Genomic DNA, 25,245 nt, shown 5'->3' with positions numbered 1-25,245 from the left:
GGCTAGGCCCAAAGAGGACCCAGAGGGGACTGTGAATGAAGACCCTGAGTTCCAGCCATTCTAGGGCGAGGGGTGGAATTGGGGTAAGTGGCCTGAGCTTCCTGATTTTAGGTATGGACAGGAGAACACGTCAAAGAAGGAAACCAGAGGGATCAGGCTCCCATCATTCATTCATTCATTCAGTCAGTATGTCCAGTGAGCACTCTTTGGGGACAAGTGCTATGATTCCCTAAGTCCGATTGTTTCTCAACCCTTCATAACCCCTGCAGACATGTTTTATTTGACCTGCAAAGTGTTTTTTGTCTTTTTAATTGGTGGCCATATATTAAAGCCAGGAGATGTCATACGAAAATATGTTTTTCTGGCAACTTCTATTCAAAAGGCAGGAGCTCTAGAAGCCCAGGCCTGCATTCCTACCTTGGACCTTCAGCTGATCTGAGAAGCAGCCATACCCCTGGGTCAGGTGCTCTCTGGTTCACCACAGGCCTCACCACTCCTTACTGTCTCCCCTGCTCCCCTCCCCCACCCCCCGGCAACCTGCTGCATCCATTTAAGCTATCTGAGAGGCAGGCCTGTGTTGGCATTGAGTTTGCAGCTCCTGATACACTTCAACCTTGGTATTTTATCAGTGGGAGAACAGGAGACTTGGAGTGAGCAGTGACATGCCTGAGGTGACTTATAAATTAATGGTAGAGTCAGAATTGGAACTCGGGTTACCCGAACATCAGCCTTGAGTCATAATCATGATCCTAGGGCATCTCTGTTTCTCGGGTTACCCCTTCATGGCACCGCCGTGCTGAGTGCATCCTGGCAAGGTCTCCTGCAGGGGTTTGGTCTTACCAGGGAGACACAGGGTGGAGGAGAGGAGAGACCTTTAAAGTATGTGCAGTTTTGGAAGAGGGCAGCAGACAAAAATAAATACTTATGGCCTGACCAGGAGGGCAGCTATGGGTGCTATAGTGATTGAGAGCAAAGCCCCTGGGATCAGTGAGTCTTCAATTTGAATCTCAGCTCACCCACCTTCTTAACTGTGTGTCTTTGGGCAAGTCACTTTACCTCTCTGAACCCCGCTTTCTTTGTCTGAAAAGGGAGGGTAGCAATTGTACCTACCTAAGAAGTGTGTGGAAGGATTAAATGAGATAATACCTGTAGTAAAACACATGGTAACATTTGAAACAAATGCAAACTAACTCTATAAATTATCATCCTTGATGTGTGTTACTGAAAGACCTGAGGCATGTCTGGGGGCTGGAGAAGGGTCTCTTTGAAACCAACCCTGGCCCTCAAAGCCTCCCTCTGAAGTGTGTCTCCCCTCCCCGGCAGGTCCCCATCATATAGCCCATCACCTGTCAAGAAAAAGAAGAAGAAAAGTTCCAAGAAACATAAGAGACACAGGTACTGTCCTTCCTCCTCTGCAAATAAACAGGGATGTTCCCGCTGGGGTGAGGGTGGAGGTGGCAGTGGATGGCACTGAAAGGTCATTTGGAAGCCTATCATTTCAGTTATAAAAAATACTCATCTACGTGTTGTCGTGTATTTGTATCTCGTCTAACTTGGGACTCTGGTTGCAAGGACCAGAGGCCCACGAATGCTAACTCAGGCCAGAGGGGGATTTGTTCTAAGGAGACAGGCATGTCTCAGGGACCAGCCAGGCCTCAGTGAGGGGCTAGAACCGATGAATGGAAAGCTGACACAACCCAAGCCGAACCCCCTAGTGCACACAGGGGGACGTGGACCCTGCACCCTGTTCCTGTCTCTTCATGTTGCCCACCCAGCCACAGGAAGATCCTGTATCTCTCGGTCTTGTTCCTTATTCCAAATTCCCAAGGAGAGACCTTTCTGGTTGGTCCAACTATGTCCTAGAGAATGGGATCCTGTGAAACATGGCTTCTGGATCATACACCCTTGTGGACAGTGGTTAAGGGGCATTAGGAACTGGACACACAGTCCCAAAGGAGCTCACTATACACAAGTGCATGTACACACACACACACACACACACACACACACACGTATGCTTATGGGGAAAATAAAAGACAGGAAGGCTATATGCCAGAGGTCTCAAATCTGTGATTAATGGGCCGAGCCAACATTTTATAATTGAAAGATTTCACAATACAAAAATCAAAGCTTTCCTGCTCCTTTGTAAAATCAGAAGCTCTCTCTTCATTGGACCAGTTTTCCCACAGGCAGCCATCAGCTGGATCTGATGAGTTGCTGGGCGTTTAGACAGAGCGGAGGTGCCGCACTGTCCCCACCTAACCTGCTCCCCTCCATCTACACACATTTCAAAGAGCTTGTGTGGCCCCCTGGGCTCAGAGAGTTTGAAGCTATCTTGGTAAGTTCAGGTGTTTGCTGTGGTTGGCTGTGGATGACAGGGAAAGCGTGGTTTATATTTTATTTTTGCTTATCTGTATCTTCCAATTTTCCTACACGGGTGGTGGATTATTTGTGCAATTAAACCATCACAGCAGAACAAAAGGTAAGAGGCCATTTGGGTTCCCCTCCCCGCCGCATCTCACCCTCTCGTTCAAAGTAGCCCCCACGTGGCTTTTCCCAACCCAGGGGTGTGGTTGCCTTTCAGCCCTTGTTGCCAGAAAGGTCTCAACTCAGTTTCGTCTCACCGATTATGTCCACCACCTGCCCAAACACGCCAACTGATGCTCTCTGGGTTTGTGCTCAAGACAAGGTGTGGGCGCAAACCAGTTGTACAATGTTGCTAATTTGGTGTTCGAAGCTTCCCCAACAGAGTCCTGGGTCGAGGCAGGGCCCGCCTGTGACCGCAGACTGCCCTCTCGTCACCTTCCTGTGCTGAGCAGTTTGTCCCAGTTTAGGGGTTGGATGCGAAGCACGAGCATTTTTCTATAAGGATCTTGGGAGCCAGGTGGCTTCTTGCTCAAGGGCTTCTTCTCACGGGAAAGAGACTAGGCCAGAGGGTTAGAAACAGGCTTTCTTTCTGGGGGCTACAGTTGGCCCAGGGGTTGTTGGAGGTTTAGAGCGAAGAAGGACCATAACATGGGGAATTAGGAGGGGGAAATACAGACGCCACTTCTTCCCAAACCCTCATCTACTGAGCATCGCTCTAATTCTAGTCCATTTTCTCCAAGTTCTTGAAATGTTTGCTTAGTGATGGTTGACTTTTTGGAGCTGGAATGTAGGGGTAGAGGATGCATTGAGCTTTTTTTTCTCCCTTTCAATTAACTAAGGCTTCAGGGTTAAAAATATATATATATATATCCCATTTTTCACATTTATTTATTGAATACATATTGTGTGTCACGAATTAGGATTCAGGGCCCTGAGAACAGAACAGTGACCAGAACCCAGTCCCTGCCCTCAAGTTGCTCACGTTCTCGTGGGGAAAGTGGTAGTCATATTACGCAGAAGTCTGTACCGTAGTGAGGCTAAGCTCAGAAGCTCACCCAGGGTTTGTGGGAACAGAGAGGAGGCACCAAACCAGCCTGAGTGGATGGGAAAACGCTACAAGGAGAAGATGACATCTGTGTGGGGCTCTGAAGAATGAATCGGGGTTACATAGGTGAAGCTGTGTGGCCCTTGGCAACTTAACTAACGTCTCTGAGCTTCACTGTCTTTGTTAAATGGCTGTTAATAGTACTTCACAGGTTTGGGGAAGAGATTGAATGAGATTGTATGTGAGACATGCTTAGCACGGAGCCTGGCCACCAGTAAAGAGTTACACATGTGGAAGTCGGTTGTCCCATGAAGATGAAAATGATGATGATGATGAAGAATCCACAACTAGGGAGAGAAAAGACCAAAGTGAGACTTGGGGGAAGGGAAGAGGCAGAGGCACTCTCTTCTGGCCCCCCTCATGCAACCTTTTCCAGGACAGGCTTACTGACAAATTTGGGTGAGCATTGAAACACTGGTAGGTTTTGACCTGGAAATTCAAAATGCAAACCAATGTTTCCCATATGATCTTCAAATCTAAAAGAGGAGGAGGATTTGCCAGGTGTCCCGGTCCCCTTGTAGCCTGATCACAAATGCACCGATACATCCATCCCGGGAAAAGAAACTTCAGACTCACATTTATTTTCTTCCCTCCCTCCCTCCGTTCCTTTCTTCCCTCTTCCTTCCTCTCTTTCACTCCCTCCCCGTCTCTCTCCTTTCCTTCCTCCCTCTCTCTCTTCCTTTTTTTTTTTTTTTTTTGCCCTCAATCAGGTCATTCTCCAAGAAGAGAAGGCACAGGTAAGCGTCTTGTTGCCTCTCGCTACCTGCTTAGCTTTCCTAACCAGGTGTAGGCAGCATCTAGGGTCAAGCTCTCAGCCTCTACCTCTGCGTTCACGCCCCCTTCATCTTCCTGGGCCTCAGTTTCCTCTGAAATGAAGGCCGTGATCTGGTTTCCCCGAAAGTTCCAAGCCAGACTTTCGGTTTCCCCCAGGCCAGGTGGCTGCTGCCGGACCAGCTCCCACCGATTCCTCTCCCTGGCAGGTCTCGCCACCCTTGCCAGCGTCTGTTTGTTTGACCGTTGGTTGAAATCTTGGGTTGGGGCATGTAGAGAAGCATCAGCCCCAGACACACCACCAAAGCCTTCCCAGGTCCCAGCCAAGGGACAGAGGCCGAGTGCCAGAAGCACGGGGTGAGCACACGTAATGCTGCCACCTGCGGGGTACTCGCTATAAACCAGATCCTGTGCTAAGCCTTTTCCATGCGTGTGTGTATTTAATCTCCATTAATCCCCATCACAACGCTGTGCGGTGGATATCCTTATTATTTCCATTTTACAGATGAAGAAACTAAGACTCAGGAGGTGTGGCAGGCCTGTCCACAGACACACGGTCAGAAGGTGGCAGGGCCAAAACTCAAACCCAAATCTGTCAGATAGAGGGTCAGGACACCCTTCCGTGGCTTCCAAAATAACAATAGCACAGTTCCAGCAGCTGGCAGAGTGCAAAGGCCTTTCATTCATTCGGTGAACAAGTAGACACTGATAACCAGTGTCATCCATCTGCTCAGCCCAACAGCTTGAGCAATGGCCCCATTTTAAGGGCAAGGAAACTGGGTCTTCAAGAGGACAGGTAACCTGCCTGATGTCACACAGCGACTCAGCAGCAGAGCCAGGATGTGAATTTGGATCGTTCAGTGAGCTCCTGGGCTCTCCACCTCCCAGGCTGAGTCCCAGACACATGTCAAGGTGCGATTTCAGTTGGGTGAAATCAAATTTTCTCGTTCTCAGGACTTAGGTCAGTGATACGTTCCTGGTGCCCCTCTGACGCCGGTCTGGCTTGAACTACCAAATAGTGTTTGCCGTCTGGGGCCTCTGTTTGATGATGCTGGAACCCTGAGTCGTAATTGTCCACTCTGCCCACACCCCAGTACTGTGACTTTAAAAGAAAACAGATACTTGAATATTCACGAGCGGAACGTTTCAGAATCTGCCAACTTCACGAGGCTTTAGAGCAGCTCCCTGGATATTCCATTCTTTTCTCTTAGAAATTGATTGGACAGCAGTCAAGAGGACGGGCCCTGGGGACCCATGGTCTCGGGCCACTTTCCAGCTCACCTGTGTGATCCTGGTCAAGTTCCTTAGCCCGTCTAAGGCTCAGTTTCTATTTCTGGAAAATGAGTGCTTATTAAATGTGCCACTGCCCGTAGGTTGTAGGGAGAATGAAATGAGATTATTGCCAAGAGGTATTAGCACAGTGCTTACCTGATAAGAAAGCCTCAAAGCATGGCAGATATGATGACCTTTGCTACTGCTGTTATTGTGAAGCTACCAGAGCTGATCTTAGCATCCTCCGTCCCCCATCCCCAGTCTGTGCGTGTGGGCTGGTGTGTCTAGCTGAACCCACTGGGTGAAAACGTTGGCAGGAACTGCTCTGATCTTAGAAACGATTGGTGTCCATTCCCAAACTGCCTGAATCTAGTGACCACCATGTGTTAAGCATCTTGACTACTTTATCTTTCGCTAGAATTTTGCATCTTTCGGTTAACTGGCCATTTCCCATTCAGCTCCTCCAGCCCAAAAAACAAAAGAAGGGAAGAGAAGAGGCACAAAAAACAGTAAGTAGATTCCACCTGCAACATACTATCCAGCTTGGGGAAGTGGGGGACTTACCTGTGAACAGCCAGAGGGTTAGCATTGCCAAAGAAGTGGGGACCGGGAGAGGAGGGTGGGCGAACAAGAGGGGAGAAGGAAGGGGAAGCAGAACTGTGTGTAGACCTGCAGTTGTGGGTTTGTCATGCATGGGTGCATAAGGTTGTGTACGTGATGTGTGTGTATGCATGCGTGTCTGTGTCTGCATGAAAGTGAACGGTGTGCATGTGTGTGAATTCTGTGTGCCTGTGTGCGTTGTGTAACGTTTGTACGTGGTGCGTATATGTGTAGCGTGCACTGTGTAAATGCTACCTGTACATTCTTCCATCGTGCGAACACTTGTGTGCAATGCAGGTGCATAGTGTGTGTGTGGGGGGGTATATATCTGTGTTCACACGAGTGCGTATGTGTGCCCATGCTTATGTGAGCATGAATAGCATGCATGTAGGTGCCCTGTCTGCTACTGTGTGCTAGTTCGGTGCCCTCGGCGTGCGCACCGCTTAATCTGCGTGCATTACTCATAGGGAGGGTGCGGGATGGGGTTTACCTGTGCGCTGTGTGTGTACAGGTGGGTAAGGGGACACGATCACATGCGTGCACACACGTGTGTGTGCATGTGAGTCCCAGCCCCAGCCTCTGGGCTTAGAGCATGGAGATATCAGGGGAGCTCCTACCCCCGGCCTCGGGTCCTAGCTGGTTCACGGTTTATAGCTGGTAGTAGAAATTCACATCAGCCAGCGCTGCCTGAAGAGTTCAGTTCCCAGCCAAATTAAAAGTAAATTTGGTTACAACCCATCTACTTTATACCCTTGCAGATGTTAGTGAGTGTGTTTTCCAATCAAATAACATTTTATCTCCCACCAAGAAGCTTCTAAAGCGAGAATCAAAGGCAATGGGATGAAAGTCAGTGGGCTGCTGGGGAGGGAAAAGAGGAAGCAGGGCGTGGCGCTCAGCTTTGCCGGCCTGAAGCGCCTCACCTAAGGTCAGTGCGAAAGAGGGCATTTCAGGCACCACCACGGGGGCCTGGGGAACGCTCCAGAAGGAAGCAGTAGAGCTGTGAGTTAGCTCAGGGAAGAACTTCCCGATCATCAAGCTTGCTCAGTTCACGTCAAGAGGCAATCATTGGTCATCTGTATAGAGTATACGCTCACGCTAAGCACAGACAGAGCCTGTTCTCAGAGGCTTCAGCATGGCTTGTCCGTGGAGCTGTGGTCTAGACAGTCACTGAGCTGGGGGCTGCGCCCAGACCCCAAGAGTTCTGGGAAGATCATGACAGAGGCACAGACTGTCTGCCTGAGGGCAGCAAGGTGGCCACCCTGCCCAGTGCCAAGAGTTGGACGAGTCTCGGAAATCACTAGCGGGACATAAAAGAAGGTTGTGAAAGCCAAAACACGAGAGTCAGGAGAAGGAGAAGCAAGAAACGCAAGGCGCCCCTGAGATCAGGTGGTTGTTCTTGCCAAGATCCATGGTTAGTTAAGGCGGCTTGTAAACAGGGGACCGCTGGCGTAACTTACTTCCTCTTATTCAGCATCCCTTAGAGAGGCCCTAACAGGTGTCAGGCCCTGTGCGGGGCCCGAGGACAGAGATTAGACAGATGTGCCTCCCGGCCTCGAGGAGCTCGCAGCAGGACACCGGGGACAGATGTGGGACAGGTCACAGCACAGCAGTGGCAGATGGAAGCTCTGGGTGAGGTGGGAGCCCGGGTGCAGGAAAGAGGGCGTGGTGGTGAGGGGAGGCTTCCTAAGGGAGGGGCGGCTTAGGCTGGGGCAAAGGATGGAGGTAACCATTCTAGGCTGCAGGTTAGGCAAGTGGTTTAATCTCTCTGTGCCTTGGTTTCTGCATCTGTAAAATAGGAGTAATAAGAGAATCCACTTTGTAGGTTGTTTTGAGGAGTAGATGAGTCCATTTAAGGAAAATGATTAGAACCCAGTGCCTGGCAGGCAGTATGTGTTAGAGACGGGTTACCTACCATCACCGTCACCATCACCACCATCCCCATCACCATCATCCCCATCACCACCATCCCCATCACCACAATCCCCATCACCATCATCCCCATCACCACCATCCCCATCACCACCATCCCCATCCCCATCATCACCATCATCACCACCATCCCCATCACCATCATCACCACCATCACCATCCCCATCATCACCATCACCATCATCACCATCCCCATCATCACCATCACCATCACCATCACCATCATCCCCATCACCACCATCCCCATCCCCATTATCACCACCATCCCCATCATCACCACCAACACCATCACCATCATCACCATCACCATCACCACAATCCCCATCACCATCATCCCCATCACCACCATCCCCATCCCCATTATCACCACCATCCCCATCATCACTACCATCACCATCACCATCATCACCATCACCACCATCACCATCCCCATCATCTCCATCATCCCCATCACCACCATCACCACCATCACCACCATCCCCATCATCACCATCATCACCACCATCCCCATCACCCCCATCACCATCATCACCACCATCACCATCCCCATCATCACCATCACCATCATCACCATCACCATCACCACCATCCCCATCACCACCATCCCCATCACCACCATCATCACCATCACCACAATCCCCATCACCATCACCACCATCACCATCACCACCATCACCATCATCACCATCATCACCACCATCACCATCATCACCATCACCATCATCACCATCACCATCACCACCATCCCCATCACCATCATCCCCATCATCCCCATCACCATCATCCCCATCATCCCTATCACCATCATCACAATCATCACCATCACCATCACCATCATCCCCATCACCATCATCACCATCACCACCATCAGGGCATCGTAAAATGTGGGAAATGTGTGAGCCAGAATACAAGCACCTCGGGGTTGCTTGAGCCTTTCAAACCAGGGCTCTGGATGCCAGGCAAGGAGGCTGGAGAGCTAGGCAGAGGCTGGCTCCTGAAGGTGCTTGGGGTTCAAGGTCAGAGCTTGGACTTGACATAAGGACAATGGGAGGGCTTTAAACAGGGAAGGGATATGGTCTGATGATCACATTACCAGAATCCCTGAGTCTTTTGTTGGGATAACCAAGGTACCTCACAATAGAATCATCTCTAACTCCCACTGGCTTCCTGACTTGGCCCAAACTATTGACATTCCTTGTACATCCTCAGTGACCACTGCCACTGCTACTGCTACTTCTGAGTCATCATTATTATTGAGAGAAAGCTGAAGTAACCTGTTATAGCACCAGTTTTAGTGGCAGCGGTAACAGTTATTGGTAGTGTAATTTTTGTTGTCGACGTTTGTAACTCCCTCTGAGAGTGGGCTTTTGACTCCATGCTAAGAATCCAGACTTACCTTTCCAGGGCTGAGGTTACAGATTGGCAGCCCAAAGGCCTAACGGATTCTGCAAATGTGTTTTGTTAGCCCCAAACTGTGTCTTTTTTTAAAAAAAAAATGAGCTTCCATTTAAAATAGGAATAATTTACATAAAACTCTCAACTTCTATATTCACTTGAAAAATTAGAAGATACAGCACCATGGCACTATTCTGGAGACAAAACACTTGCTTTAGCCCATGCCCTTCAGTTGGTTGGTATTTTCTGAGTGCCTGACTGATACACACATTACGGTATCTGACTGGTTCGTGAAACCGTGTGAAATTGAGACTCCTGCTTCAGGCGAGGGAGAGGTGATGTGTGCAGGTGACGATTCTGCTCCCAGCAGAGCCCTGGGGAGCAGGCCGTCTCCCTCAGACGACCCCTTTCTGCTCTCTTGTGTTAGGGATGGCTGGTTACACAGGTGGGGTGGGGGGGGGGGTGATGCAAGGGGCCGGTCGGGGGAGATGCATGACCTTGGGAGGGACAGTGACTTGGGCGCAAGAGAAAGATGTGTGTCACAAGGTCAAAAACTCTGTCTCTCTCTCCTCTGATTTGTTCCTTCTCACCCTCCACCCGCCCCAAGATCGCGAAGCCGGCCCCGAAAGTCTCACCGCCACCGTCATCACCACTGCGCCTCGCGATCTCAGAGTTCGGAGTCCCGCTCCTCAAGCTGTGACAGCAGGTAACCCCCTCCCTGAGACACCTCCTCACCCCGGCATCTGCCCAGAGTCTGTCTGAGACGCGGTCACCGTCAGCTCTGCCTCCCACTGTCACTGTTGGGGAGGCCGCTTTCCCAGCAGAGGGGCGCCCCCGCCTCGCCCTCAGGCTGTCTGCACTTCCCGGTAGAGAAGGGGCTGCAGACAGACGGACCCACTGCCCCGCCTACAGGACTTGCTAACACCTTGCTTCCGTGTCCAGGTGCTGAGCACTCTTCCTCATCCCCTGTGTGATCCCCTCTCCAGCCCTACGAAGGAGGCACTATTGTCATCCCCATTTTAGAGATGAGGAAACTGAGGCACAGAGAGGTTAAGGAACTTGCCAGGCACTTAGCTACTAAGTGACAGAGCTTAGGACTGAACTGGGGCATCTGGCTCTGCACTTGACTGTCTCTCACTAAGGGTTGTTCTAAGCACAGAGAAGCTAAGTGACCTATGAAAGGCCACACAGCACAAGGTACCTAGCTCTGAGGCCCTTCCGAGTCTGGTTTCTCCTAACCTGGAACCTCTTTTTGCTGACACATTGGCTGCCCCGGCCTGAGAAGAAGAAGAGGTTCTTGTGGGTGAGGGGAGGGAGTGGGGCTTCGCTGATGCTGGCGTTTGACATTGTTGAGACCAGTGGGAACATCAAGGGCCCCCTGATGGTACCAGGCCAGCTTCCAGATGTCAGAGGCTCCTTTATTCTTTCTTAAGTGCTTCTCACACTTGGCTACGTGGTCATGTCACTTGGGAAGGTTTAAAAAATCTCACTGTCCCGGTCCCACTGCATCCCAGTGAAGTCAGAACGTCTAGAGGAAAGTTGAGGAGAAATATGTCCCTAAATTCTACTCCGAGCCAGGCGCTGTGCTGCAGCTGCAAATAGTTCTCTCTCTTAATCACCCCAGTCACACCATGAGCTAGACCAGAGCTTCTCCACTTTGGCTGCACTGTGGTCGCTTTGGAAGTTTTTAAAAATACCAGTGCCTGGATCCCAGCTCCACACATTCTGATCTAATCCAGATGAGGTAGGGCCAGGGCAGCGAGATTTTTACATCTCCCAGGTGATGTGAATGTGGAGCCAGGCGTAAAAGCGTTTGAACGGAGAAAGCAGTCCCTGGCGTCGAGTCCTGGAGCCTTGGTGTCCCCACTGGACAGCAGCAGCTTCAAAGGGCATCACCATCGCACAAGGCTGCTCTGTGAGCCTGAGTGGTCCAGACAACAGCAAGACCCTTCTGTAATCAGGTCCGAGCCCAGACAAAACAGGAACTTTGTCCAGAACCCAAAAGTAACCCAGCATCTCTCCATCCTGGCAAACGTGAGTGACTGCTGCTCCTTTACCAGTTATAGCCTTGACCTCAGACGCCCAGTCAGAGAGTTACCTCCGCTTTCTGACAGCACCCAGTCCAGGCCGAAGCCAGCTCTCTGCGTGCTCCCAGAGTCCCCGACCATGTGCTCATAACAGGTTCTCTCTCTAACACCCTCGGACAGAGACGTCCTCCACTCCCCCGTGACGCGCATTCCCTGCCACTGCAGGGAGCAGTAACGATGCTTGTTCAAGTACAGGGCGCCCCCAGTGGGCTTTATCTGGAGGGTGTTGACGCACTGAGCTCAACTGCGTTACAGACATTTACAGCCGAGAAACCTGCGTGTTGGTGGGCAAAGGGGTCCGAGCAAGGTCACGGTGACTGGCAGAGCTGACACCAGGACCCAGGTCTGTGTGACTCAGCCTGAGGCCTGGGCTGGAGGGCGGTGCAGGGCCTGCTTGTTGACTCTCGGCGCGCCCCACTCTACCTTCTCCAAAGCTTACCTCTTCGGGAGAGGGCTCACATCGCAGCCCTGGCCCCAACCCTCCTGCTGCTGTCACATCTCCCGCTGCTGTTGCCGCCCGAGCTCCCCAGTGCCTGTTGGGCTGAGAGGCACTACAGCACGGGTGGGAGCAACCTGAGAGCTGGCCCTCGGGCCACACACTCAGTAGAAAAGTGACCTGGAGGGCCCAGAGCAGAGAGGGACACTCCAGCGCAAGAACCAAAGGCATTGGTTCCCACGGGGACCCTCGTTCCACCACTTAGAAGCTGTGTGACCTCAGGCAGGTCCCTAAACATCTCTGAGCCTCAGCTCTCTCATCTGAAAATAAGAAAGTAATATCTGCCCCGTGTATGTCTTCAAGTTGTAGAGGGGACTGTGAAAGCACCTGAAGAGGGGCTTACAGGTGCCGTGCAAATCCACAAGGTGTTATTTTCATCACTGCTGTGACTCAGAGCTCACAGGTAATGCAGAGTCCAAACACACCCTCTCTCAGGAGTCAGAGATTCCTTTGGTTTCCACTGCAGACAGGCTTGCAGAGGCATCTTTGTCGTTGTTGTCAGATATTTTCTTTTTAAGTTTTGGGTGACAGTCAATAAGATGCCTCTGTTTCACAGATGGTAAAGTCACATACACAAAGACACACAAATATAAGCAGCTACATTTATAGACAAACACATGAAAACACAGATGGACACACCCAGACATACACACAGTCACAGACACAGGCAAGCAGATAGACAATCACACAGGCACACAACTACATCAAGATAGGGACCCTTCCTGTCTTCACAGCTGCATCCCCGGCCCCCACAGCACTGCCAGGTACACGAATAAACATTTGTCAAATGAACAAATGAGAGAATCAATGAATGGATGGGTGGGTGTGTGGATGGCTGCACACGTAATTCATACAGACACACCCAAACACGCTCTGTTGCCCTCAGATCCTATTGGTCCTTCAGTCACCTCTCTGCCATGCTCTCCATCAAAAGACCCTCAGCTTTCTCTCTCCTGCACCCAGGCACCGTGGCCAGTCCCCCGAGGAAGGGCGGAAGTCCCGCCGAAGGCACTCTCGCCGCTGCTCCAAGAGCTTCTGCAAGGCCAGCCCTGAGGCCCGGTCCAGCCCCGCGCCCAGCCAGCCCCTGCAGATGCTCAGCTTCCTGTCGGCCAGGGGTGTAGTAAGTATTCCGCACAGCCTCCTCTGCCGGTCTTGGCCGTGACACTTGGAGGGGGTGGAGGCACAAGTTCAGGGCAGTGTATGACACATTTTAATTCAGTTTCGGGCAAATATCCGACTGGTTTCAGACCTCCTTATTGATTAACCAGATGGTCATTCACCAGCCTTTGGCAGCACTCGGCTTGGGAAGTGGGAGCTTGGGGGGACGGGAAAAACCCGAAGCCCCCGGCTCTTTGTCAGGGAAACTTCGAAAGTACATATTGGCCTCCAGAGTGACATCTGCAGGAAAGCATGTAGGAGACACCACAGGAGGTTTCTTTGGGGAGGAAGGAAAAGAGGGGGTCTTTGAGGCAGCAGAGGCACTGCAGCTTTGCGGTGAAGTCTGCATCTTTGACAGCTAGGCTGCAGCACTGACGAGCAGCTGGGGTTTGATTTCACCTGTGTAAGCTCGGCCTTGAATGTATGCGAGAATTTTCCTCCAAGGAGCTGATAGCACTCGGCCTCTCGTGTCCACACAAGATCTCAGGGAGCTGAGGATGCAGCTGCCCTCACTAGTCCCTTCCACAGGTGGGACAGAAAAGCCGCTGCTCAGAAGGGTTAAGGTCTGGAGTGAAGCCACTGAGTGAAGCAAGAGCGAATCCAGTCGAGGAACCCGGCCTTGAATGGGATCACGCAGCGGTCCCTCAGGTCGAGAAGGAGGGCTGGAATACAACTTCAGGCAGTTCAATGCCAGGAAGTTTGCTGAGCAAGGGATTTGGAGTTGGGTCTGAACTCAACTTCCTAGCTGTGTGGCTTTGAGAAAGTCACTTAACCTCTTTGAAACTCAGTTTTCTCATTGGTAACTTTGAAATAATATCACTTCCATGTGGGATTGTTGGGGATATCCAATAACAGAAATTATGTGAAGGCCTTTTGTAGACTCTAAAGGGACAGACACACAAATAGGAGGAGATTCCACACAGACGTACCCTGTGCTTAACAGCTAACAGCTGGGAAGGGACCTGTCTCCTCTAGCTAGGCATAAATCTGAAAATTTCAGAGAGCTGCTCCCTTAGAAAGGATGAGGTGGAAGTAAGGAATAGCTCAGGGGTTCTTGCTGAGAGGTCAAAGAAGAGAAGGTGATGATAAGCACTGGTTGGGTCTGGTTGACACAACAGTTATATCTCCAGTGCATTCTGGGAAACTCTTCTTTACCAGTAAAGGCACCATGTATCACCAAGGTCTACTTTTGCCCAAATCTTCTACCTAGCTGGAACCATCCATAACTCACCTCAGGGCCTTCCTTTGTAGAGATACCTGTAGTTGCTCAGTATTTGCAGATGGTAAATGCTCACTTGCATTCTCCCCTCCGCGAATGTCCTATGAAAGGTCTTTCCAGTAAGGCAGAGAGTCCGGAGGCCTGGGGGCAAGTCTTGGCTTGGCAGGACAAATCCTTTTACCCCTCCCAGCCTCAGCTTCCTCAACTGGAAAATGAGCATGATTATCCCATTTGTGTCCCAAAGGAATTGTTGCAAAGGTAGAAATAAATTTAAAATACAAGCAATAAGAGGTGGAAGAATGGTTTTAAGTTGGTAAAAGCCACCCCGTCTCCCTGGTCATGGTATTTATGGCAGCCCATTCGGTGGCCCTAACTGACCCTCATTAAAAAGTGCCATTGGGAGCAACTGGCTTGTGTTCTCTCACCTGGGATGGTTTCCTAACCAGTCAGGTGCAAGGTGTTGCAAAAAGCCGAATGTTGACTCCCCCCCAACCCCAAAATTGTGGTCCTCCCACACCAGTGAGTGAGGTACCAGATTGGCTGTTGGTTCTTAGGGCCCAGCTGCTATTAGAAGAGCAGAAAGCTCATCCGTACCTAGAAGGCAGAGGCCTTAAGAGCTCACCTAATCCAATACCCTGATTCCAAACAGAGAACCTGGACTCACAGGAGAAAAATGACTTCCACGGGCTATGGCAGGTCGGAGTTGTTAAAAACTTGGAACTATGTTTATGTGGTCAAATCCTGGCTGCGAGCTGGGGATAGTTATTTAAACCTGTTTGAGCTGCAGTTTCCTCATCTGTTAAAAAAAAATTGCAGATAATAAACCTCTTCTTCAAAAGCCTTGTTTTGGGGACAGAAGCAGAGTAATTTTGTACATAGTCGAGCCCAGTGCTCGGCACAGGGACAGAGATCAGCAAATAGAAGCAGGTGTTGTGATGAAAACATTCCAGATGCTGGCTCTGTACTTCCCAGCCGTGGAATCTTGAGCAAGTTACACAAACTCTCTGTGCCTCAGTTTTCTCCAAATCTGCAAAATGAGGAAAATAATAAGATCTACCTCATGAGAGGAATGTTGGGAGCATGCAATGACTCAACGTAAGTAAGACTTTCAGACTGTAACAGGCACGTGGTAGGTGCTAGGTTGCTGGCGGTGGATAGAAGCAGCAGCAGGATTAACCATGGAAGTAGTAATGGTAGTAGCAACAACAGTAGTGGAGTAGTAATAGTAGAATGGTTCCAGGCCCAGGCTAGTCTGTGGGTGAGTTGAGACCACAGCTAGAAGCCCTGCTTCCCCTGCTTTCAGTTTCCTCCCATCCTCAATAGCAGCTGCAGCCCAAATGGCTAGCCCCACCCTGCTCGTGGCTGCCTGACTCCTGGGGCATCAGACGCCCCCCAAGTCTGGTCCTCTGGGTGCTCTCCATGCTGGGCTCTTTCTCATCCTCTCTCCTGCACAGGCAGGGATGGAAGAGGATACCAGGTTGGACCAAAGGTTTTCCAAGAGTCCTGGCCCCAAGATCTTTTTGAGCTCTCTGCTGAAGAGAACAGCACAGTCATTGTCATTCCATCACTTGTTCAAATCTACCAGTTATCTACTATGCATCTATAAAGGGTCAGCTCTGATGTGGCTCTCAGGATCCAGTGAATAAGAAACAGCCTGTGCTTTCTTAAAAGGAAGACAGACAAGGTAAAAATTGTAAAGGGCAATGCACAACAGTGAATGCTGAGATGGGACAGGAGGTAGGCAGGCAGGGAAGGGAATTGGGGTTAGGGTTAGGTTAGGGCAGAGGAGGTGACAACTGAGAAACTAGCCAGTAGAAGCAGGAAACAAAGGCTGGAGTCAGGATGGAGAAAGAATTCCAGGGCAGGAGATGGGGTTCTGGGGGTTCTGGAGGTGAACAGGAGCCCAAGCGTGAGGGGTCTCCTATGCCATGGTTCCTGCCACACTCCATGGTGGGCATCCCATATGCAGAGCTCTTTAAAAATCAGGGACGGGCACATTACACCAAGGGGGCCTGTTTGCATACATGAATATGCAGAAGTGGGTTGTATCTTGTTAAAATCCTAGTTGGTGAGCTAAAGATAACCTGAAGGCCTCTTTCTTGGTCAGAGCCCAAATCCAAATGGAGGGTCCCAAGGAGTGAATCCTTCACGGCCTCATTCGTTCCTTACCTACACTCAGTCAACTCTGTTCAAGGTGTTAGGGAGACAGAGAGATGTATAAACAGGCTTCCTGAATTCCAGAGCTCACCATCTAGCCATCAACAGAAGGCTGCAATACAGTAGGATAAGCGTTGTCATTAGGGCTGAGACTGAGTCGGTGAACACTAGTACTCCTCCACTGTTCAAATATTCAAATACTTGCACACCAGTTGATAAACAGACCCTGTCACCACCCATCCTCCAGTCAACAAAGCCATCCCTTCCCTCCTCTGGTACCTTCTGGACCTTCTCACAGTCTAGCAGATAAACGGTGATACCTGGCAGCCCTTCAGTGCCAAGGCCAGCTACCTGCAGATGGGGCAGTACCCACACTCAACCACTTGTTGAATATTTTGAATATCACCCCTGGAGGTGACGGAAGCAAGTACAATATGTAGTAGGACCACAGAGGAAGGACCAATGTCTAAGAGATCTTGGTGTCTGAGAGGACTTTACAAATAAAGGAACATGTGAGCTGGGCTTTGAAGGATGAGTAGGAGTTCACCCAATTGAGATGGCTACTGAGATAGCTAAATACCACTGTGTGCCAGGCACTGTCACATACTTTACACAGTTTTTCTTTTTCTCATTTGATTCACAAAACAGTTCTTTGAAGTAGATGCCATCATTATCACCATTTTTCAGATGGAAAAACTGAGGCTCAGAGAGGTGAAGTGACTTAGGTCAGTAGCCCAATGAGTAGGAAGGGGAGCTGGTATGAATCATGGCTTGTATCTCAGAAGCTTACTGTGATAGCCAGAGGGCCTATTGGGTGACAGAGAGGTTGGTGGCCCCAAGGTCTGGCCACGCCCTGTCCTGTAGCAGGGGCTCCTCTGTGAGGTCTATCCTAATTGGAGGGGGAATCTAAAGAGGGCTGATCAAGACTGAAATTAGACCCAGGAGAGGGCAGTCTCCTCCTTTCTCCTCCTGCCTCTAGCAAGCCAACAGCTGCCACATAACCCTTGCCAACAAAAATCTGCACAGATACGGCAAAAAAAAAAGGCAGAACTTGGGCTCGGTAAAAGAGGACCTCATGAAACTTGTGAATAGTAGGAAGCAGGAGGTGACAGTGTTGAAGACAGGAGCTTTGAAGCAGATTCGGATACTCCAGAGTTCTTGATTTCATCTCCCTATGAGACTGGATAACAGCCGTAACTCATGCTTCCTGAGCACCTACTATGTGCGAGGTGCTAGGCTGAGTTCTTTACGTGTGTCACCTCATGCATTTCTTATAATAGCCTTTCAGGGGATCTTCCGCTAGTTTCCTCATTTTACAATGAGGCAACTGCAGCCTAGAAAACTTAAGTAAAAGGCAGCTGTTAAATGGAGAAGTTAGGATTCCAACCCAGAAAGTCTACCCCCAGAGTCCAGGTGCTTAATTACTTGACTTCCCTTGTGTCATTTCACTTCGCTGGGCCTCTGTGTCCTCATCTGTACCTTTAACTAATAAGCATACTTACTGCACAGAGTGGTTGTGAGGGTGGAGTGAGATAAGGCATCCATTCATTTATAAGATATGCATTAAGACCCTACTATGTGCCAGGCACTGGGTGAATAGCAGTGAACAAGACAGAGGAGATTTCTACCCTCATGCAGCTTCTGTTTTATGAGCAAAACTTAGCCTGATGCTTGGGACATAACCCTCAATATACAGTAGTTGCTAGTGTTATGATTTGTCGTCATAATGGCTGAATTAAACTTGCTCCCAGTAAAAGCAGACATGATGTTTTTGAAGTATCTCTGGCCTCAAAAAGCATAATCATATCCAAGATCTCAGGTGAACCTCAGAACAACTGTAGGAGAATGGCAGGATATGCCTCCTACCCTGCCGGCAGGGGAAATGAGGCTGCGGGAGCATGTATGGAGGGTCCAGCCTTCCCACCTCTGACCCAGGCTCTCACGTACATTCTGCAAAAGTGAGCTCTTGCCCAAACTAGGAGACTCACTAATCAAATGCCATTCATTGCCGTTTATAGAACAAAGGGACTAAAATGCGGAAGCAGGGGGCCGTGAGACTGAGGCATTTGTGGGACCAGTTATTCTTTTTAAATGGAAAACGAAATAGCATTGTCAACTTTTACTTTTGCCAAGCAAGAACAGGAAAAAGAAAACCACCATTTTCTATACTGAAAGGGACATTTACCATCTGAAGAGGAAGAATAGACATGGCCTCAGAAGAAAGGATGAGCCTTTAAATCAAATGCATTTCATTGGATGAAAAACTCATTCCACTGAACTTTTTTTTTCCTCATTTCAATTTGGACTGGTGAAAATTTTGCCTGACTGGATCCATGTAGAAATTTTCAAGAAGAGGTGGGCTGAGGGCCCTCAAAAGGGGCTTCCGAGAAATGATGAGGTTGAAGCTGCTGGTCCCCTTCAGCTTCCTGACGGAGGGAAGGAGAGACATCTGGCCCCAGGCCCAAGGTCAACTTCAGTGCACGGCCCTGTGGGACCACCCCAGCCCTAAAGGACTTTGTCATCTTCCCAACATCCTCAGCAGATCCCTGTCTTTCTCCATTCCTCCCCCTCTCTAATGAACTCCTAACAGGTCAATGAATCCAGTCTTTTGATGTCTTCCTAATTAATGTGCAAAGGAAGATGAACAACAATGAGGAAAATAAACTTAATGTCTTTGTGAAACAAAAGGTTTAAAAAAAAAAAAGAATAAGCAGAACCCTCTAGCTAAAAGCTCTGCCATGCAGCTCTACATTCACATGAGAATTTCCAGTCCCCCATATCGGCAGGGAGGGAAAAAAAATTTATAGCCATCTCTCTCCATGGAGCCATTTGAAGCTCAGTAAATGGACTTGTTCAGTTTAATTGGAATTCTCTTCTTGATTGTATTTTTGTAACCTATTAGGCTGTGCTGCCTCTTGATCTCAGAATTCAGCCGAAATTAAATTTTGAAGTGTTAGAGGTTGCCTTTTTCCCCGGTTCTTGATTAAATAATGATTTGAAACAAAAACAATAAATAACAGTGCCGGCTTCCCTGGAGGGCTGAGAGAAACTCCCAGTGAAACACCAGGAGCTGGAGTTCATGGTGGGGGGATTTAATTACTTATTAGAAAAACCCAAATGTTGACGCTGAGTATATTAAGGAAAAAGAATAGGCAAGCTTATGAGTTTAAAAGAAAAAAGAAAAACAAACTGGAGCTTCACATTGGCGGGGGCTAAGAGAATAAAGGGAACGTATTCGTTTGTTTTCTCCCAGTGGCCGTGAGTTTGTGAAAACCAGTTTGTCCTTAAAAAACCCTGAGATTAGCAATCCTGACCCAGAAGGGAAAAGCTTGTAATAGCTCTGAGGTCTGGATATGGCTTCATGACTCTGTCTCCCGGTTCCTTTCATTGACAAAGTCCAAGAGGGTTCAAAAGGGCAGAGATGGGGAAGATGGAAGGGAGAGATGAAACAGACAGGATGCACCGTGTCTGTGCTGCTTTGAGCTAGATCCGGGTAGCAGCGAACACTTAGAACAGGGGGTCACAAACTTAGCTGTCTCAAGGGTCAGGCAGCTAATAGATACAAGCAGCAGGGAACCCATAAGGCCTGGGGCCGGGAGAGCTTGTGCTCCTTCCAAAAGGGGCAGCTGCAATTACTCACAAGCCAATTATTACCAAGCAGGAATGTCGACTCAATCTGGCCAGATCCTCTCATTTTTCAGCATGAAGTAGAAATGGGCTATTATGTGAATCTGCCCCACTCTACAATGTTGACAGTTCATTCAAATTTATTGTCGAACATAAATTTGTTTAGCCGGTAAGTGGGCTAAAGAAAGCATATCTGAAACAAAGTATAACTTGGCCCGTCCGTTTTCCAGTGGTGGTTTGGGGTGTTGAGACAGATGCTGTCCGTTTATATCCCCTCCCCCTCCCCACTTCACACACTGCCAGCTTCCAGCTTCCAGGTAATGTTCTCTGGCTGCCAAAGACCACTTTGTTTGGCTGGGTGGCAGTTTGGACCTACTGGAGAATTGACACCCTTTGGGTGCAGCCTTTAACCCATGAGTGGCAGGGAACTGGTGTATAAATATCACAGCTCCCTCCTTGGTTGTAATTAACTCTGGAGCTGTCTCTGCCTTGGCTCCCAGGGTGTCCTCCAGAAGCCCTCTGTAGCAGCTGGCTTGATAACACATCATCTGGCTCCTTCTCTCCCCTGTTCATTGCCCCCACTCTCCTACTGAGGTTCCTTGCCCTCAAAGAAACGGCCAGCACTCAAATTCCTATCTCAATTTCTAGGAGAACCATATGAAGACAGGTGCACTTCACTTGGTGATTAAGCAAATCTTATAGGGGCTGAATTTTTGTGCCAAGCCCCAAAAGCAGGCCTTTGTGAAGACATAAAAAGAAGGGCAAGTCTGGGATGGAGGAAGGGGTCAGAGTGGACCACAGAAGAGAGCCCTGGTATGAGGGTCCCAGGTCTTAGACAGGGGTCCCGGGTACCATGAGGGCATTGTTCCTGGACAAAAGTGGGTCTAGGATGACTCCTCCCAGTGGGCCTCTTGAAGACCGTTTTGCAGCTAAGCTGGGGATACAGGGGCAGAGAGCAGTTATGTGCATAGGAGAGAAATTTCCAGTGGATGAAGAAGAGCTCGTCAAAGACGACTTGTGAGTGGCCTGTTATCTAAATGAGGAGACGGGGAGGAAAGCGGGGGAGCCATCCTGTCACGCCAGCGGCCAGTGGGCAGCAGTCTGCATCCTCCATGCGGAGTGAGAGTGAACATCTGATGAGGAAGGAGACACTTAGAGATGGGAGGCGAGCACACAGAGGCCTCTGTCGTCTGCCTGTCATAAAGTCCTTGACTTTATGAAGGTCTCCCCTGCATTATCATGGCATCACTCACACACGCACGCACACACACGCACACTCACACACACACCCCACAGTCTGCCTTTGGCCCCCCCTCCGTTGTATCTTTCCTCCGTGTGTGGGGTGAATGGAGAGCTCTGGAGCAGGAGGAATCTGAGGCTAAGAGGCCATTAAACGATCCAGACATCCCTACTGAGTTTATGAAAATGTTTCTATCATCTGGAAACAGAGATAGAGCCCATCAAGACTGGTAAAGACAAAACCAAATAGAGTTCAGCTGAAGGAAGCAGGAATGAAAGTCTTCGGGCCACCACCCCTTCCCGCGACCCTCAAAGTAATCCTTAAAGCAGGCCGAACAGGGGGAGAAGATTTGCGTCTCCAGGACCTGCTAGGCATGTCATGTTACGCTGGTTGTGCCCTGTCCGAGGGTGACTGGCCTTGGAGTTACACCCCACCGACCCTCCATTTGTTGAGCCAGCTGTGAAAACCGATGTGGGGCTGCTTCAGTCCAGAGAAAGGTATATCTCTTTTCTAATTTGTCTGGCCAGAGTGGGGCACCATTTTCAAGTTCCTGACCCACGGGGAGCACCGTTCTAGCACCCGAGCAAAGTCACTGCATGGGCCAGCAGCCCTGTTGCGTGCAAGAGGCCAGACCCATTTCATCTCTTAACCCGACCTCCCAGAATAGCAGAAGGTGGAAAAGGAAGTAAGGAGACCCAACACCGCTTGTCTCATCTGGAAGGCTCTCAGGTCAGGAACTTCTCACCTTAGCCTGGAACTTATGCTGTTGAGCATGTGTAGACTGGGCTCCTGTGTACTTTCTCTGAGGGTCCTAGGTCTGATGAGGGCCAGGAGGAAGAGTGGAGGGCATTCATTCCTTCTCTTTGCCACTGGCCTGGACCTAAAACTTTATTCTAGAGATTCTCTGTGGCTCACATGCCCAGCCCTGAGCTGGTCTCAAGACCCCAACTTTCAGCCCATCCAGATGGAGACAGGAGGTAAAACAAGCAATTACTGCCCCCTCGCCTCAGTGAGCGTGCTGTGGCAGACAGAAGCCACTCATTTTTGAATGAGTGAATGAATGAAAGAGTGAATGTTAGAATGAATGAAGTAGAGAGTTTTGTGCTTTCCTGGCCTGGAGCTCAGAGAAGGCTTTCAAGAGGAGGTGATATGTAAACTGGAAGATGAGTAAATTTAGCCATGTGAAGTGAGGAAGAGGGGAACAGTGTTCTAGGCAGAGGAAATGGCATAGGCAAATGGCCTGGGGTTGGGAGAGCAAGATGTGGTGGTAGAACCAAGAAAGCTTTCTAATCGATTGGCCTAAGGTCATGGGGGCCAGAGTGGGAGGGGGGTATATGGAAGAGATGAGGTTTGTGAAGGACACAGGGTTGAGCTGTGAAGTGTCGACACTGTCACGCATGTCAAAGAATTTAGATTCAGCCAAAGAAATGGGACTTTTAAACATGCAGGAGAGGTTGGTATTTTCAAGCCCCAGGGTCAACCCAATGAGGACATTTCAGTAGTAAATTTATCTCTGTTTTCCGTGATGATGGGAGAGCATGATGCCTTAGAGAGTTCTCAGTTCTGATCACACAAGTTGCACGTGGATAGTGGTCGTGGTCAGGTAGCGACACTCTGAAAGTGTCCCTGTGAGCTCAGGATGTGGGGTTGAGAATGCGAAAAAGGCAAAGTCCCCTTCTATATCCACGAGCCCCGAGGGGCCTTATGTTCAGGAGATCCTTCCCCCTGGGGACTCCTGATGCACCAGGACATATCCTTTGAAATTAGTAGTCAAGGTGGAAACAAGTACCTGGGCAGAGAAAGGCCCAGACTGGATGCCTCCAGGCAGCAAAAGCCGTAGGATACTGGAAACCATTGTATTCATGGTCCAGCCTGGTTCCTTCCAGGAGGGGCTCACCTGAGTCACTTGTGATACACTGGCTACCAAACATTCACTGTCTCTGAGGCAAAGATTCCATGAGCCCATCCCCAGACCAAGCCCCAGCCTGAGAGCCCAGGTCCCAGGGTCTAATTGCCTGGCACGATGCCTTGTCATTCCTGACAGAGGTGGTGGAAATACACATGTAGCCATTGAACTCTCAGAGGTGGGAAAGATATGGCATCCAACTTGCAAACTGCAAGACAAAAAGGAGCTGAATGGAAAAAGGGCCTTTACGTTAATTTTTAAAGAAGTCTCACACTAGAAAACCCCACTTGGGCAACCTTATTTTGAGGTCCCTTGTCCCAGAGCAAAGCTAGCCAGATTGCCAAGCATGTACAGTGGCAGCCACGCTGGGTGGAACCTGGTAAAGCTGGACCACCACCTTGTCTGTGTGCAAAGCCTCCTGGGAGAATCCGCAAAGGAAGTCCCACCTCCCCAGCTCCAGGAGCTGATATCCTGAGCTGGTGGAGTCATCACTTATTCTCACAGTTCCGTTGTCTCTGTATCTCACCCTCATGACCAACTGCTGAGAAGGCAGAAGTGTTTCCTTAAGAAAGCCCAGAAGTCCCCCTTCTTTAGGCCCAAGGTGCACGGGAGAAACTGGGTGGGAGAAGCAGGCTTTTGATGGTGAGGCCTACACTAATATTTGCAGGGCCTGGGACAAGCGCATAGAAGGAGAGCCACACACTATATATGCAAATGTTTATAAGTCAATCCATCAAACTTAGAGGAAATAGGTTCTCCTATCTTGGCAAACGTACCTTCGAAATGATCTGGAAAGTCAGATTTGGATTTAGAATCTTGGACCCCTCGGAGCGCCAGGCCACAACATGACAGTGTAGGGAGAAACTGCCCCGAGGCCCTGGCCCCTCCCATTCTCCCCCGTGTCCTTGCACCGTCCAGCACCGTGATGGACCTCCCACCCAAGCACACGGACACCTAAGCCTGAACATCCAACTTCTGTTCAAATAGCCACACTTGGACCTAGGAATGTGCACACCTGAAGCATGGTCTACCCCTGGGAGAACAGATCCATGGGTGATCCTGCAGAGACCCTGGAAGGGGACTCAGGGTCATTTAAACAGAGAATTCTGGGATTTCAGGTCCCCAGAGAGTCATTTCAGGGGGAGTGGTTTACAGGTGGTGCCTTCCCAGCCCCACAGATTTCTCACCCCAAGGGGATGGTTATCGCAGGAGGAGACCCAAGGCAGAGGTCCATCTTGCCCACATCTAAGCATGGTATTGTTGGGGGACCAGAACCAAACCCACTATGTCATCCCAGCTGCGAGACTGGTCTGAACGTTTAAAGAAAACCATCCATTGTACTTCTAAACACACCATAGCCTTCCCGAGGACTGTCTCTCCCTCGCCTCCTTTACTCCTTCATCTGTCCTAGATCAGCCCCACACAGGATCCTGGGGACCCCTCCTCATTCCCAGGCACCCCAAGGCAGCCCCTCCCAAAGCCATTTGTCACAAGCACACCTTCCCTGTTCCCCGCCCCCCATCTTGACACCTTAGATTGATGCGAACTCTAGCCGCCATCTGCATTGTCAGCAAGGGTTTCTTGGTCCAACTTGGGCATTAAGGGACTGATGAGGTTAGTGTTGATGGCTTGAGGTCCCGTTACTGAGAAAGCCAACCAGAAGTGATGCTTCACCTGTCAAGAACACTGAAAACCCAAAAAAGTTCAGGGCCAAGTGTGAGGATGTACAGAAAGGTGTGTGTTTTTTCTTGTCATTTGCGACTCTAATGATGGACTCACCTTGCCCGCTCTTCCCTTTCTCTTACACCTTACCTACCTACTAAAGGAGGAGTTCTTGCTTGGTAAGTGGATATAATCCGCAAAGACATGAGAGAATTTATTAGAAGCCACTCGAGCGCCTTAGCTACCTTCTCCAG

General features: G+C 49.8%; 1 protein-coding gene across 1 annotated transcript in view; it reads left to right on the top strand.

The window, feature by feature from the left end:
- Positions 1-25,245, top strand: part of SRRM4 (serine/arginine repetitive matrix 4) — a 161,739-nt gene that overhangs the window by 124,020 nt on the left and 12,474 nt on the right. The window contains exons 4-8 of the mRNA XM_060029376.1: positions 1,324-1,395; positions 4,183-4,209; positions 5,974-6,024; positions 10,047-10,145; positions 12,986-13,142. Of these exons, the coding sequence (XP_059885359.1) occupies positions 1,324-1,395; positions 4,183-4,209; positions 5,974-6,024; positions 10,047-10,145; positions 12,986-13,142 (406 nt within the window). The remainder of the gene's footprint in view (positions 1-1,323; positions 1,396-4,182; positions 4,210-5,973; positions 6,025-10,046; positions 10,146-12,985; positions 13,143-25,245) is intronic.

The sequence above is a fragment of the Delphinus delphis genome, chromosome 13, assembly GCF_949987515.2.
Source record: "Delphinus delphis chromosome 13, mDelDel1.2, whole genome shotgun sequence".
In the NCBI taxonomy this organism is placed as follows: Eukaryota; Metazoa; Chordata; class Mammalia; order Artiodactyla; family Delphinidae; genus Delphinus; species Delphinus delphis.
The sequence above is the reverse complement of the archived record's forward strand: the minus strand, read 5'-3'. Positions and strand labels throughout refer to the sequence as shown.